Here is a 14513-nt window from a genome sequence, read left to right as displayed (position 1 = left end):
CAAGCAGAGCACCAGCTCCGAGCGGCGGGACAGCCGGCACTGACACAGGGACTCGGCGCCTCAGGGGCCGGCTGTGGGCACGGGGCCCTGCGGGGACAGCGCCACCCTCGACAGCAGCCCCGGGGCGGCCAGAGGGAAGGGGCGAGGAATCCCGGAGAGTCCTGGCCCCGCTTCGGCGCTGAGGGGGGCGGGAGGACAGGGCCGGCGCCCGGCGCTGAGGGGGCTCGGGAGGGCAGGGCCGGCACCCCGGCGCTGAGGGGGCGCGGGAGGGCAGGGCCGGCACCCCGGCGCTGACGGGGGGCGCGGGAGGGCAGGGCCGGCACCCCGGCGCTGACGGGGGGCGCGGGAGGGCAGGGCCGGCACCCCGGCGCTGAGGGGAGCCCGGCTGGCGGCGGGGTCAGGTGGCGCCGCCCCTTCCCGCTGACGGCACAAGCAGAGCCCCGTAGGCGCCGCGGGAGCAGCGGGAGCAGCGCCGGCTCTGCCCCGCGGCCGCACCGAGCCCCCGCCGCGCCGCACAGGTGAGGGCGGCCCGGCCGCAGCAGCAGCAGGTGCCGCGGGGCTGGGGCGGGGCAGTGTAAGGGACGCTCTGGGAGGACAGGCGGGGGATGCCCTGTGTCGGGGTGCAGCGGAGGGTGAGGGACAGTCGTGCCGGTGGGCGGCGGGCACTTGGGCTGGAAGCTCCCTGAGGTGGCCGTGCTACCCCGCACCTTGTGCCTGGCCGGGCCCCGGCGCAGCGCAGGCTGAGGGAGAAGAAGGAAGGAAAGCTCGGCAGTGGCTGCCAGCAGCCCAGCCGTGCGGCCCTTCCCGGCTGAGGCCCGGCCCGCCCGGGGCAGGTGGGTTCCGCTCCCCCGCTCGCCCCGCCGGGCTCTGCGGGCAGCAGCTGCATCGCAAGGGCCGTGCATCGATTGTTACTAATTATTAGTGCTGTGGTACCCCGCTGGTGTGTATCCGTCTGGCGAGGTGATGTCCTAAATCCAAAGACAGAGCTCAGGGCACAAGATACAACAAACCTTTTGCGATACCCAGAGCGCATGGGAAAATTTAGAAATCGGCTGGAGATAAACTTTGGACTGCACTTCTTTGTCAACTTTCTGTGTCTGGAAAGCACCTGCTGTGTCATATGGGTGAAATTATAACAGACTCTGGATTTATCAGTGGTTATCCAAGATATTCTTTGCCACCTGGTACATTTATAACTTGCCGTTTCTAGTTTTTCCTCTCTGTTGTCACGAAGAGAGTTACAAGCTGTTACAAGTTACACTGATCTTCCGCTAAGAAGTTGGTTAAAGTCTGAAGTAAAACTAACTAGAAGGATAGATTAAATCGATTTTTTTTTGTCCATGTTCACTTGGTTACTTGCAGTGTGTCTTTTAGACTTCTTAGTCCAAATTAATCAGGCTTTTCAATTAAAACCTATCGGAACAGGTCTTACACAAACAGTAACAAGTGATTCAATTTTTGCATATGGTACCTTCAAAGTTTAGCTCGTGTAGTTCTTACAGTCAAAGGCAAAGAGTCGTGTCTGTGTCTAAGCTAGAGCTTGTGGCATGTTTTGGTGATTATTAATGTGCTGAGTTTTGTAAGTGATGCTGGATCTTTCCAGTTTAGGCTTAAGTAGCTTTTCAGCAGAAGAGCAGTGATACTTCTATTACACCCAGCATCTCGTAGTTCACACCCTACTGGGTTGGAGGCATCCAGGTAATGGGGTGATGAAGGTCAGCACAGAATTCTGCTGCATGAGTAGGTAGAAAGATTGTTAATTCAAATTGTTGTGCAGTGATGGGTGTAAGGAAGGCTGAGGGGCACCTGTGGGTGAGTGTAAGACAACTGATGTTTAAAGGTCAAATGCCAAGGGCTTCTGTTAGTTCTTTTACTGTTAGGCATCTCTCTGTGATGTTATTCTTAAACTGGAGCAGGTAGTCAGAACAGTCTAGGAGTAGTCAGTTAGGTTGATCAAATATTGCAATATTCTTTCCACCTTAAGTCAAAAACTTGGCTTATGACTTAGGAGTTAAGTTAGATGAAATCTACTGTTTTCTCTAGTTTCAGGAGAAAGAACTCCTTTAAAAAGGGAAGTCCAGTATATTACATTCAACAGAAACTGTTTAAGAAGCTACCTCTGAGAGGCAGTTCCTTTGTACTATGGGAGCTATCTCTCAAAAAAACCTGCTGCATTGCCCTTTATTAAATAGCTGCCTTTAGAAACTTCTTTTGTTGGTTGTTCACTCCCTCCCAGTTGTAGGATTGGGGTATATAAATTTTTTCAGTACTATAAGGAAAAAATACTCAATTTTTTTATTACTTTAACAAGCTAATATAAAACACTAAATAGTGTGTATAATGTTTTGCAAACCATGGAGTGGTTCCTGCTGTAGAGCACTTCAAGCTCACGATTGGCAGTGCAGAGGTAAGAAGGGACTCTTGTGGCTTCTCTGTTAACTTAAAAAAAAAAAAAGTGTTTATTGAAGTGGTAGAGCTCAAAAAGGAGTTGGAAAGATTGTACTGGACAGCCTCAAAGCCAGAGAGTGCTCCTAAAGCAGCTGGTGAGACGGTGTTCAAAGGCAGTTAATTCAGCGCTGTTAATGAGCGGGAGCAGCGAGAGCGGTCAGGAGACACTGGCAGGGGTGAGGGGGCGAGGGCGGGCAGAAGTTACCAAGGGGAAGCGAGAAGTGCCACGGTCGAGTTAGCCATGAACACGGAAACTGAAAGCGCTTGTGATGGAGAGCAGTGGGCTGAGGAGAGAGGAAGAGAAGCTGGGGAGACGCCGTGGCTGCATGCACAGGGCTTCTTTCAACCTGGCCTGCTCAGGGGTGGGGTTAAGGGGCTTGGCTGGGAGCTGTGTGGCACCAGCCCCTGCGACTTGTGTGACAGTGATGCTCATTCATGGGTGAAAGAGCAGGTTGCAGACCATCCTGTTTGTAAATAATCTCACTGAGGATAATCAGGATCGTAATTAGCTGTTTGATGCAGTGATGTGGGAGACCAGAGAGCACAGAAACTTGTTAGTATTTGTGAGATCTGCTCTGTACACATCCCTCTTTTGACTGTTTTGTGCCAAGATATGTCCCAAGTGTATGCACACAAATATCTGCCACCCAACCTGTGGGTAAGAAAAGGCAGCCTGTGTAGAAGAAACAGAGCCATGAAGTTTAGAAGTGCAAAAACTTTGTGTTGCCAGCACTTCAGTGTTTGTATTACTCATGTTTTCCCCTTCATTACAGTTCTCAAAAGGACAGTTACCTGCTTCACATTGTCATGTAGGTCTTATCCAGGTTTAAGTTCTAATACAGTGCAGGAGTTTACACAAGCTGATGTTGCTGGAGCTGCACTCTCTGAATGCTGTTTGTACCTCCTTTCAGGGTAAACCAGCAAGGGTTAATGTTGGCCATGTACCTGCCTTGCATTTGCATGGGCAGGAGTCTTTGTATTTAACTACATAAATATAATCTTTAAAGAAATTAAAATGCTGTTTTAAATATAGAATTTTCTCCCTTTATATTTTTATCTTCAGGACACTGAAGACCATAACAGTTTGATTAAAAAGAAAAAATGCCCAGAAAGAATATAGACTATGGAGTGCTGCCTGAGTATGAGAAAAGCCAGATCAAAAGGACTTTGGAATTGGGAACTGTTATGACAATATTCAGTCTAAAGAAGAGCAGCCCAGAAAGGAGGACTATCCAAGTGATAATGGAAACCAGGCAGGTAGCATGGAGCAAGACAGCTGACAAGATTGAAGGTTTCTGTGAGTATTTGCAATGTGTACCTGAACTTGGAGTTACTAATAAATTTATATACTTGTCAAATATTAATTTAAGAGGTCTTTTGTTAATATTATGAAGATTTTGCCTGAAAGAGTTTGGTAATTTGCTGAGAATGTTTTGAATTGTAATGTAGATGAAGAATCTTCTGCAGCTCATTATTTAGGTATCTAACTACTTAAACATGACTAATATGCTTTTATCCTTAGCCTTGTTCTCGAAGTTTTAATCTTTGAATATGATGGTGTTTGTTTTCTGAATTGACAGACTGCTTTCCATCATTATGTCTTATGTCTTATAAATTCAAGTGAGTAATTATTCTTTACCACTTCTCTCCAGAAAAAAAAAAAAGAAAAAAAGAAAAAAAGGAAAAAGAGCCATCCAAACACCTTCAAATGCAAAGAAACTGAATTCTCATTCTGGTATTCTTGGGCAATTTGCTGTCTCAGGATGGAAGCCATTATTTAGGACCATTATTGGAAAGTACCAATGACTTAGGAGAATGAAGCTGTGAAATATGAGGTGGTTTCAAGGCCCTGAGGTGGTATTGTCTCTTTAGTTGATATTGGAACTGACTAACAATTTATTACAAGGTCAGGAAATAGAAGGGGAGTGTAAGGCTAGATAGGGCTGCAAAAACTAGAATGGAAGAATAAAGTGAGACTAATCCTTAGTTCTTATGAGCACAACTGATGCCGAGAAAGCTCACCCTGGGCTTTCTGTGATTTGTGCAGCTCAGGGTGGTGTAATGTAATTACAATGCTTGTATATGTTATATGGTAACTTTAAAAATTATTGTGAGCATGATTCTACTCTACAGCTGCAAAGAAGTGTTTGTCCTCAGTAAAGGAATAGAACAGTTTGTCTGAAATGCTAGAATCATTTATTGGTCTGTTGAGGTGTGGATTTTTAGAAGGTTTTGTTAGTTTTGTTTTTTTTTTTTTGGTAAACAAGGTAAGTTTAAAATCCATTGGTCTGTAAGGTTGCAAAGACAGGCACTGAGAATTTGCATGATTTTGGGATTATCTGAGCAGTTTCTCTTCATGCTCCTGACTTAAAAGTATTAAATCTCTGCTACTGTTTCCATTGATTCCTGTCACATTCCTTGTGGAGACTGGACCTACAATTGGAAATGTGATTTAGTAGAAATAAAGACTGGTTGTCTGGGAGGATGTTCTTATCATTGGTGGTGAAAATATGGTCATATTCAGTATTCTGGGGAAAAGTATATAGGTCTGGACACCCAATTAACAGGTACCGTGGATCATAATCTTTCATTGCCTCAGTTTCTTACCTCACAAATGAGGGTAATTACCCTTTCCTATAATGATGTGTGCGAATGCAAGTGCAAGTGTATTGCTGATACTGTGCCAAAAAAGAAGTCCTGAGAGGGTATGTAGAATTCAGTTAAGAGAGCAGTGCTTGAATATTGTTTAGCAAAAAAAAGCCTGGGGTTTACACACAGGGCAATACTTAGTGATGGAAGATCTCAGAATCCTCTGGCCAAACCAATCTCTGACCACGTGTTGAAGTTTTGTTGTCGCCATTTGCCCAGAGGGGACAAATTTAAAGCTGAACAGACTGTGCATTCCAGATGTTGGTCAACTTTTTCAGTCCTGTCTTGTAATCACCTTTTAACAAAGCTTTCTGGGGGTGGTGTGTGTTTGTGGTAATAAATTAACTAGTTTGTTCTGTGTATGGATTTTAGTGCTTTTAAAAGAAGGTGAACATTGTAATTTCACTCTCAAACCTGGGTGATTCAGCAAGGTAATGCCTTGGCTTCCAGATCCACCGGCAGTCATTGCTAGAACAGGGAATATTGCTCCAGACCTGTCACCCAAAAGCCATCTGCCTCTCCATAAAAAATTTGTCGTGCTGTAGCAGTTTTTTTTTTAAATTGAGCAACACTTCAGTGACATGTATAAAGATGGGAACTTTAGGTCTGAAAATATGTCCTAGTTACAAGCACAGATATGCAAAATATTGCTTTATTGTCTTAAAAAGCAACAAATTTGCCCCAACACGACATATTTTGCAGGTATTATTCCAGAATATGTTATGAATAGTTGTTTCAACTCACCATGAACCATCTCTGGTCTACTAGAAATGAAAGTCACTGCAGTTTTAACTTGCTGACAGTGTTTTTGCTGAAGAGGAAGGAAGTATTTTATTTAGTTAGTTATTTGTGTGTTGCTGTTACTTCTTTTGACTGAGACTGAGGCTTTCTTTTCACTTGAGAAGTAGAAATATTATGGATTTGAAGCTTTCCTGTTTGATAATAGAATAAGCAGCCTCTTGATTATGGATGTGTATATGAATGACCCCAGATATATGCTGGTGGATTCTGTTGGCTTTGTCACAAGTAAAACCCACATTTTTGTTTCTTGATTTTTTTTTGAAAGTGGTTGAGGGCAGAGGATTATAATCTCAAGTATTATATTAATACACTTATGCTGTACAAAACCTGATATTCATGATGTGATCTTAATGGTTGTTATTTGCATGTGTGTCAGTCCAAAAACAATTAATATTCAGGATGAGTGGGAAAGTTAAGATGGTTTCCTGTTTTGTGTGTGCTATTTTAACTCAAGTTTGGCAACTGATCTTTTACAGAAGGCAGAAAACTCAATGTTTGCATCTGCTATGGTTTGTGTTTCAAAATCAGATAGTAAGGAAAGTTCTTTAGCTTTGTGACACAAAATAGGCTGCTAATAGATAGTGAAGATGGATAAAGCTTTCATGCTTTATTTTAATACTTTGCCTTTGGAGATCAAGAAAAAAAAATTTTTTTCTCTCCCTAAGTGCCCTGTGTAGTGTTGGGAATTTTGGATGTCGTAGTGCTGAGTTTCTTGCTGATGGACTGTAAATGTTTGAAGAACACTCAAATTCCTCTAAGCCAGAGTTATATTTATTACAATGACCTTTTTTCAAGTTTGGTTAATGTTATTTTGGAAGTGATTTAACTTAAGCCTCACAATAACAAAAAGGCAGCTACTCTTATTCTGGAATAAATTGACTGGAGCAAGGGAGAGATGTAGGATTAGCTATACTTACATAAATATTTACAAACCCCATGGGCCCAAAAGTGGCACTACTGTGTATTTTAAATTGCATTGCTTATGAAAAGGCCCCTTTTGTTGAAAACCTGCCAGCATATCTTTTTAGAATAGAGTGAAAGGGTTGCTAAAATTAAGGCTATTTCCTGCTCATTGCAGATGTATTTCTCTGGATGAGAAACTTCAGAAACCTCTTCCTAGATTCAGGTCTTTGGTGTGGTAAGAAGTGAGGATTTACAAAGGGTAGGAAATCTGGTGTAAATGATCTCTGTCTTCATTGTGTGGTTCAGATCACACAGTGTCCAATTACTGGAGATTTTACATTGACCTTTAGAGGGACTTGAGTTGCCATACACAAAAGGAATTTCAAATACAAAGGAGCTGGGGAGAAACCTCTCTATTTTCTTCCTAAATGAAAGAACACAGGTAGGTTGTGTCCTTTAGAGAAGGATATGTTATTTCAACAGTAGACCAAGAGGCACTGTATTTCTGACTGTGCCTGACATAAGTTTGAGGTGATGTTTTCATAGCCCAGTATTAAGCAGTTAAATTCCAAGCTTAGTCTCACCTGTCTACCCAGACAGGCATTTGAGAGAATAAGCTTATTTTTGCTTGAGAGGAGGAAAGTTTGGTTTCCTTGTATAGAGGGATTTGATTTGCTTGTTTAATTTGTAATGGACTCTTTTCTTGCAGAAAGGAATCCCTGCATACTGGGTGGGTAACTGTGAAGCTGTGACTTGTCAGCGTGGTCTGTTGTACTGTCTTGCCTCCTTATAGTTCTGCTGTGTGTTTTTATTGTGTGTTTAACCTTTTCAACTGTGTCTAGGTCTGGATGGGTGCCCATGGGTCACTCACACCCAGGGTTGATTCTCCCCACCTCATGCTGGACACACTGTGGCTGATGTTGTGCACACTGGACGGCAGCAACAGGCAGAGGGGAAGGAAGAGGTAGCCAAGGGAAGGCAGGATTTGCCAGCACTCTGCTAAGACACATGGCTGACACATGGGGTTTGCTGTCTGAGAGGACATTTCAGAACTCCTAAATAAAGCCTCTCAAATTGTGGTATAGCATTTATATGCAGATGAATAAATTAGAGCCCAAAGTTAAGATATTTAAGCTTGTAGAGCAAGCAGGTGGCGAGGTAAATCTGGTCCGTTATGGATGTTCCATTCTTTCTCAGATGCAAAGTGCTTTCAGGACAATTATTAAGGGAAAGCTTACAGTGACTAGAGTTGGATTAGTCACTGGAAAATGTGTGAGTTTCTGCATATTCTTCCAAGAATCCCTTGAGTGAAGGGATGATTCACAGCCAGGAGAATTTATACTCTCAGAAATCTGTGGTGCCATCCTTGAAAGTGCAAGTGTGTGATTCTCTGTAATACAAGCATGCTCATTTCAAGGAAGATTCTATTTGAGGACAGAAGATGATTTCTCTCTTTTTGAATACCTAGGGATTTTTATTTTTTTCTCATGGTGACCTGCTTTTGTAACATTATATAAACCATATTTTAATCCTGTAATTTTTCGAAAAGAAAGATCACTTGGTTTTTTTCATGTTCTTTATTTATTGCAAAAGACTCCATAATAAAAATATCTAGTGACAATTTAGTTGTGCAAGCTCATAAAAGAAATAGGTTTAAAGCATCAGAGGGCCATGTTTAGAAAAAGTTATATATTATATCAGCTGTGAAACTGCTCTTTCTGTATGCAGAGTGAGAGGTCAGGGTGTAGGTAAGGTTGAAAAAGAAAAGGAAAGAGAAATGTTAGTATTAATTTGTTCTGAAAACTTTCCCAGAGGATGAAGTACCTGGATTGGGGAGTGGCAGAGATGCAGACGTCATGTTGGTGTAACTGCAAAATTATGAAGCAGTGGGATAAAGGCTATATATACTTAAACTGAAGCTTTTGTTGCTCGTGACACACCACAGTACAACAATAGCAGCCATTTCTATTTTCTGCAGCCCAGACCTTTATTCATGCATTAGGACTATCTTGAATCTTTTTAAAATTTATAACAGAAATCTATGTTTGACAATGCATAACGTATTATTTTAGAATTAATGTGAGCTCATTTCACATTGTCTTACTGCTCTAGTTTTATGTCTAATAATATTTTCCCAGAGTCTGTAGGAAAGAATGACCACTTTTTATATAAATTTGCCATCTCAAAGTAATTTAACATTACTGATTTTTCATTTAACCTACAGAAATGAATTATCAAGTGTTAAGTTCACTTGAGATTTTCCTCCCTGCTGAAAAGAGGCGATTTTACAGAATTCACCCTCTAGAACACGATTAAAAAACCCAGACATAAAACGAAGTTGAGTTTTCATGTTTCACAGGTAAAGGGAGTGTGGAGATTAAAAACAGACTTACTAAATTCATGATAAAAGTAGAATTAGAACCTGTGGGAACTGCTGTGTTTTTTCTCAATCTGTAAGATTGTCCTACGCCTTCAGACTTTGTTTTACTGCCAAGCAGGAATCACTAGTTTCTGCCAAATGTTGCACCTGGATATTTAATGATCTAAGCTCATTGTAGAAGCAGTGCATCTGTAATGGGGTCGTGTAGATAACAGCACCAGCCAGGCCACATTCAACTGACAAGGTGAGGGGAAATGCAGGGATCTGTAGTTTAATTTAATGGCAGCCTTCTGTGTGTTGCCGCAGGCAGTGCTGTTCTACCTAACAAGGCTTAGGGTTTTGTATCTTCATTGTTTTATTTTGTGAATTTTATCCAGCAGCATCTTTGTCTTGAAATTAAATTTTGAAATGTTGCTTTTAAAATATTTGCTAAAATGACTGCCAAAGACAGCAAATTTTGTTGCTGTGCATGCTTTTTGGCTGTCCGATACATTGGGGAACTTCAAAAACTTAACATTTAAGAGAGTATTCATGCATGTGGCTCACATTCTTGAACATTGGCTTTTTTTCTGTGTGTTAAACAGCTGAGTCATTTATTTAGCAGAATTGTTAATATCAATGTAAATTTGTTCTGTGGTGTAAAACATTTTTTTCCCCATTGGAGAAAAAGGTATAAACATTTACAGATCTGTACCTATCTGGGAGAAGTTACGAGCATCTGCATATTCTGGTGAGGAGTGTGAAATGAGTGCTTAATTTGGCTTCAATACTGGACTTGATCTTGCTGATTTCTAGTAGGGACCTTTCTTTTCCTTACTCCTAGCAGAATCTTTGTCTGAATTTCCTCACTGTTTCAGACTTAAAGTAATAAATAAACTTAGCTCAGATTGAAGACTCCGAGTCTCTATTCTGTCACTTCCTTTCTTATTCTGAATACTGTTAACAATATGTCATTGCAAAGTGAATCCACTTCTTGCTCTTTGTGAGTAGCTTCACAAAGGAACATTAAAATTCACCTTTTTTTGGCATGTTTTGAAATGGCTGTATTTCAGTTGTTAGCCAGGGGATCTTTGTGTAAGTCTTTAGCTGAGTACATGAAGCTTGGTTTCTGTGGTCAAATGAAAAAATGAACATGTGTAGCCTCTAGCTCTTTTCAAATAATGTCTTCCCTTTAGCAGCTCAGTTCTGCAATGTCTGATGCTAACTTACAACGACCAGACTTCCTGTCATGGCCAGCCTGCAAAACGGGGATGGAATGAACTGCACAGACCTCAGCACCCCTAAACTGGTTGATCAAAGTGAGTGTGAGATGTAGGTACTCCATCCTTCCCCAAAGTCAGGTTTATATGTCAACATTTTTACTTTGTTTTGTTCCATGGAGCAGAATGTAAACTTTTATGAGCACATATGTAAATTTTACCCTATTCTTATGCCATTTTATGGAGGTACTCTTTAATTTTTAATATGAAAACAGCGTCCAGGTGTACAGCCCATCGAATTCAGAGCTCAAACTGTAACATGGTGCTGTAATGTGCAACCCAGTGAGAAGTTATGAATTTAGTAGCAATTTGTTGTTACTGTACATGCCAGCTCTGCGTGACCTGATTACGTAAAACCCTGTGGGTTTAAAAGGTGCACTTCTCTAAACCTTATGTCAGTCACTCAGCTCAGTCCCCAGGGGACCCCTTGGAAAGGTACTCTCGGGTGCTTTCTCAAGGTGCACCACACTGTCTCTCATGCTTCATCCTTGTAAGTGTGTTTTCAGAAGTTTTGTGGCTTATCTGTAATGACTTCCTTGGGCTGCTGAATGTCTGAATAAACATCTCTGTTTATATGAGCTGAATTATTTCTCTGCCACATCTGGACTACCATGCTGCAGGACATTTCTGCTTTCTTGTGACTTTGTCCTCTGAGAGAAGCCTCCCCTTGTTCTCTCTAGAGTCACATGTGATTTGTGTTTCATTGCTGCTCTGAAATAAAGAGGCTGTTAAAACACACCCAAGGTAGTTAATATTTAATTCTGCAGAAGTGGGAGCAGAGAGCTGTTGTCCTCACTAACAGCCATGAAGTACATTTGCAAAAGGACACTAAAGGCTTTCTTCATTCACTGGGTACTCATTTGCACACTGCCTCTGTTGCAGTGGGCAGTTTCTGCCTTTCTAAATGAAACCTACTTTGGAATATTTTGTAATGCAAATTTTTGGAAAAAAAGATCTGGTTCTGAGTGTGGAATGTTGCTAGACATATATACACATGAAAATGCAATTATATTCATACAGAGAATGGCCACCCCATGTCTTGGTGCATACAGCTTGGGTGATCAGAGTCCTTTATTTTCTGTTTCAAAACATTGCCAGTGGTTTCCCTTAAGCCTTCTTGAGACTTACTGAAATAATGCTCACAGCATGATTTCTGACTCTATAAGCCTCCTCTGAATCTCCCTGTAGGCTTTTTCTTTTCCTTCATTAAGTACACGACTGAGCTCTGATCCGAGCACCATTTGTAGCCATGGACACTGAAAGGCTCCTGGGGAATATGGGCTTTGAATCAGGAATGTTACCTTACAGAACTCTGGAGTCCATAATGCCAGATTCAGGTAAACTTTTACACTGTTAATGCAGACTTTGCTGTCAAAGGTACCTTGATGGGTTGACAGCCTCAGGCTGATGTTCCAGCCTAACATTACCTGATTTAACCAAAGGTGTTCTTGCAAACTCGCCTTCCTCCAGTGAACTTAGATGGACATTCCAGCTCACAGAAGGTGCTCTGCTGGTGGCACTGGCTGGTTTTCAGCAGGGTCTGAACCTAACCCACCTGTCTGTTCAGGTGCTGGACGGTTCCCATCAGAGGTGGCTTGTGGGTGACCATTGTGGCAGACAGAGCCAGAACTTCTCTCTTTAAATAGTAGCGCTGGTCTATCCTGAAATAAGAAGCACAGTGCTGTTTATAATAATGTAAATTTTTTTACCAGTTCTCCCCTTGAGTTAGTTTTCTACCCTTGGTTATCTTGTATCATGTTTTCCCCTCAGCCTGCACAGCACCTGCTGTAGTGAAATGCAAGCTCTGTTTTACCATCTACCTCCAAGTGTGACTGAAGGAAATGTAACAGGAATTTGTACCTGCAAGTGTGTGACTGAACATGATCACTGCTGCTGGATTATTTGAATGGAGATCTATGGAGATGTTGAGGATCAAAAGTTTATAGTTAAGTTCATGACAGGAAAGAGCTCTGTCAAGTGCACTGGAAGGCACTGAGCAATTAATCTGTGCAGTATTAGGAAAGTATCTATGTGGTAGTGTAATGATCCATTGAATTAATTTGTTGATTTGTCAAACAACACACAGCAGCAGGAGCTGAAGTTTGGCAGCTTCAGGCTCTGAACTGCCTCGAATGCACATCCAGATCAGAGCCTGAGACAGCATGGTAATTGAAGGTGCTCTGGAGTCTGGTCTCTTTAAAGAGCCACTTGAGTTGTCAGAATCAATCCGTGACTGATGAGGCTGCTGAGGAGATCCTTTCAACCTGGGGAAATAGTCACATAAAGGAATGGATGAAATGTAAACTAATTGTTGGTTTTAGAGTGGCACTAGACTTCAATAAACTGTTTGGCTGTGCTGGGGGAGTGCTCTCCTTGTCTTGCTGGATGTGAGTCAGTTTCTCTACAGGACATACTTTGATTCATGTTTCCTTGGGAAATGTTTTAATCTTCTTTCATCTTTCTTGTGAAAATTGCACCTGCAAGTATATTGGGTTTGATTTGATTCTGCAAGGTGTGTCTGTCCAGGTCTGTGCTATTTTGGGATGTATCAGGCCTCAGGAATGTGTGTCTGTGAAGCCAGAGCAGGATTGGCTCTGCAATGTGCATGTGGGATTGGGAAGCAGGAAAGCTCCAGTACTTCAAGGCAATACAAAGAATGTTTGAAGTGCTGGTCCTGCAGTTGTGGCATAGGTAGGAAATTACATTTTAATTGTTCAGTGACAGCTGTAAAAAGTTCATGGTAACTGTGTAGCGACTAAGTTGGTATAGTTAATTTACTGATCTGAGTCTGAAACATGTTACAGCTTTTCCTGGCCTGCTTCCTCCTGGGATCAGCCATTCTGGTGTTACTGGGCATCACATGGAAGGTGCCAGGTGACTCTAGACTCCCTGCGGAGGTTGCAGAGCTTAGTGCATGACCAGAATTAATGCTTGGTGTTCGTATTTCTCATCTCTCCCTCTGATTCTCTACACTGGCTTTTCTTTCAATAATGTAGAGTAATACAATGCTAAGCAACACTATGAAATGTCATTAAAATATAGACAGGTGGTTTCTATTCATTTTCTGAAATGATAATGTCTATTACATCTTTATTTCTGTAAAAATCTAAATAATGTTTAATAAAACTTATGCTCTGTATCTGTTTAATTAATTTTCTAAGGAAATGTAATGATATCTTGACCAAATTTTGTCAGATGTATAGAATATGTTGCCTGAAAATAATAGGGATGTTAAATTTTGAATCTGAGTTTTTAAATATAAATATTTCCTTCTCTCTTCACCCAATTTTGTTCTCTTGCTGAACCATTTCTCTGTTTACTGAATGTTCAGCAATTAGGGTATAGTGAAACTCTTTCTGGTTTTTCATGTCTGAGCATACAAAAATCCTTGTGTCACTACATTTATACACATAGGTTCATGCAAGAGAAGGGGATGGTGGGGCTGAAAGGCTGTAATGCAAGGAGAACTGTAGTGAGTGTGTGTAACTGAGGGGAGACATTGAGTAAGTTTGTGTGCTTATTTCAGAGGTCAGTGTGAGGTAAGAGCCCCTGGAAATGACAACAGCAGTGCAGGTTGTGAAATCTCTTTTATCACTGCTTCTAGTTTGTACTTTCAGAGGGCCGTTTGTTGTGTTGTTTGTGTGTGGATTTAAAGGAGTCTGGAAGGAAAGGTGTGATTCACTTTGAAGTTAAAACTACGTTTTTCAGCAGGGGTTTGCTGGGTGAAAGGAAAGCAGAAGAGGTGACAGGGGGAGCCAGCCTGGTGTGCAGTCCCATGCCATTTACTGCAGCCATTCAAACTCCTGCCCTCTCCATCTGGATACTTTCTGTCTCTGCATTCTGATTCTTCTCTGCTGATATTAATGTAAATTGATGGCTTAAGATCAGCTTCTTTAGATGGTGACATTTAGAATGGTAATTTGGGTACATCTTCAAGGATCTAAGTGAAACTCTGAATGGTAAGGGGATCAGAGTCATCATTAGGAGCTTTTGGTTCCTGGTCATTTATAGGCACAATGTGAATTTATTTATTAAGTTTGCATCTAAATTTAGGGGTCTTGACCAATCAGATA

At 41.8% G+C, this 14513-nt stretch overlaps 1 protein-coding gene across 4 annotated transcripts in view; it reads left to right on the top strand.

The window, feature by feature from the left end:
- The first annotated feature begins 419 nt into the window (after positions 1–419).
- PLCG2 (phospholipase C gamma 2) overlaps positions 420–14513 on the top strand; it is a 55080-nt gene continuing 40986 nt past the window's right edge. Inside the window, exons 1-2 of one of the 4 annotated variants that reach the window (XM_056500772.1) lie at positions 420–518; positions 3512–3745. In XM_056500772.1, the coding sequence (XP_056356747.1) occupies positions 3550–3745 (196 nt within the window). In that variant the 5' untranslated portion in view covers positions 420–518; positions 3512–3549. Of the gene's footprint in view, positions 549–3511; positions 3746–10356; positions 10480–14513 lie in introns of those variants that run through there. The other 3 variants (XM_056500773.1, XM_056500774.1, XM_056500775.1) reach the window with 3 other exon arrangements.

This window comes from Oenanthe melanoleuca, chromosome 11, assembly GCF_029582105.1.
Source record: "Oenanthe melanoleuca isolate GR-GAL-2019-014 chromosome 11, OMel1.0, whole genome shotgun sequence".
Taxonomy (NCBI): domain Eukaryota; kingdom Metazoa; phylum Chordata; class Aves; order Passeriformes; family Muscicapidae; genus Oenanthe; species Oenanthe melanoleuca.
The sequence above is the reverse complement of the archived record's forward strand: the minus strand, read 5'-3'. Positions and strand labels throughout refer to the sequence as shown.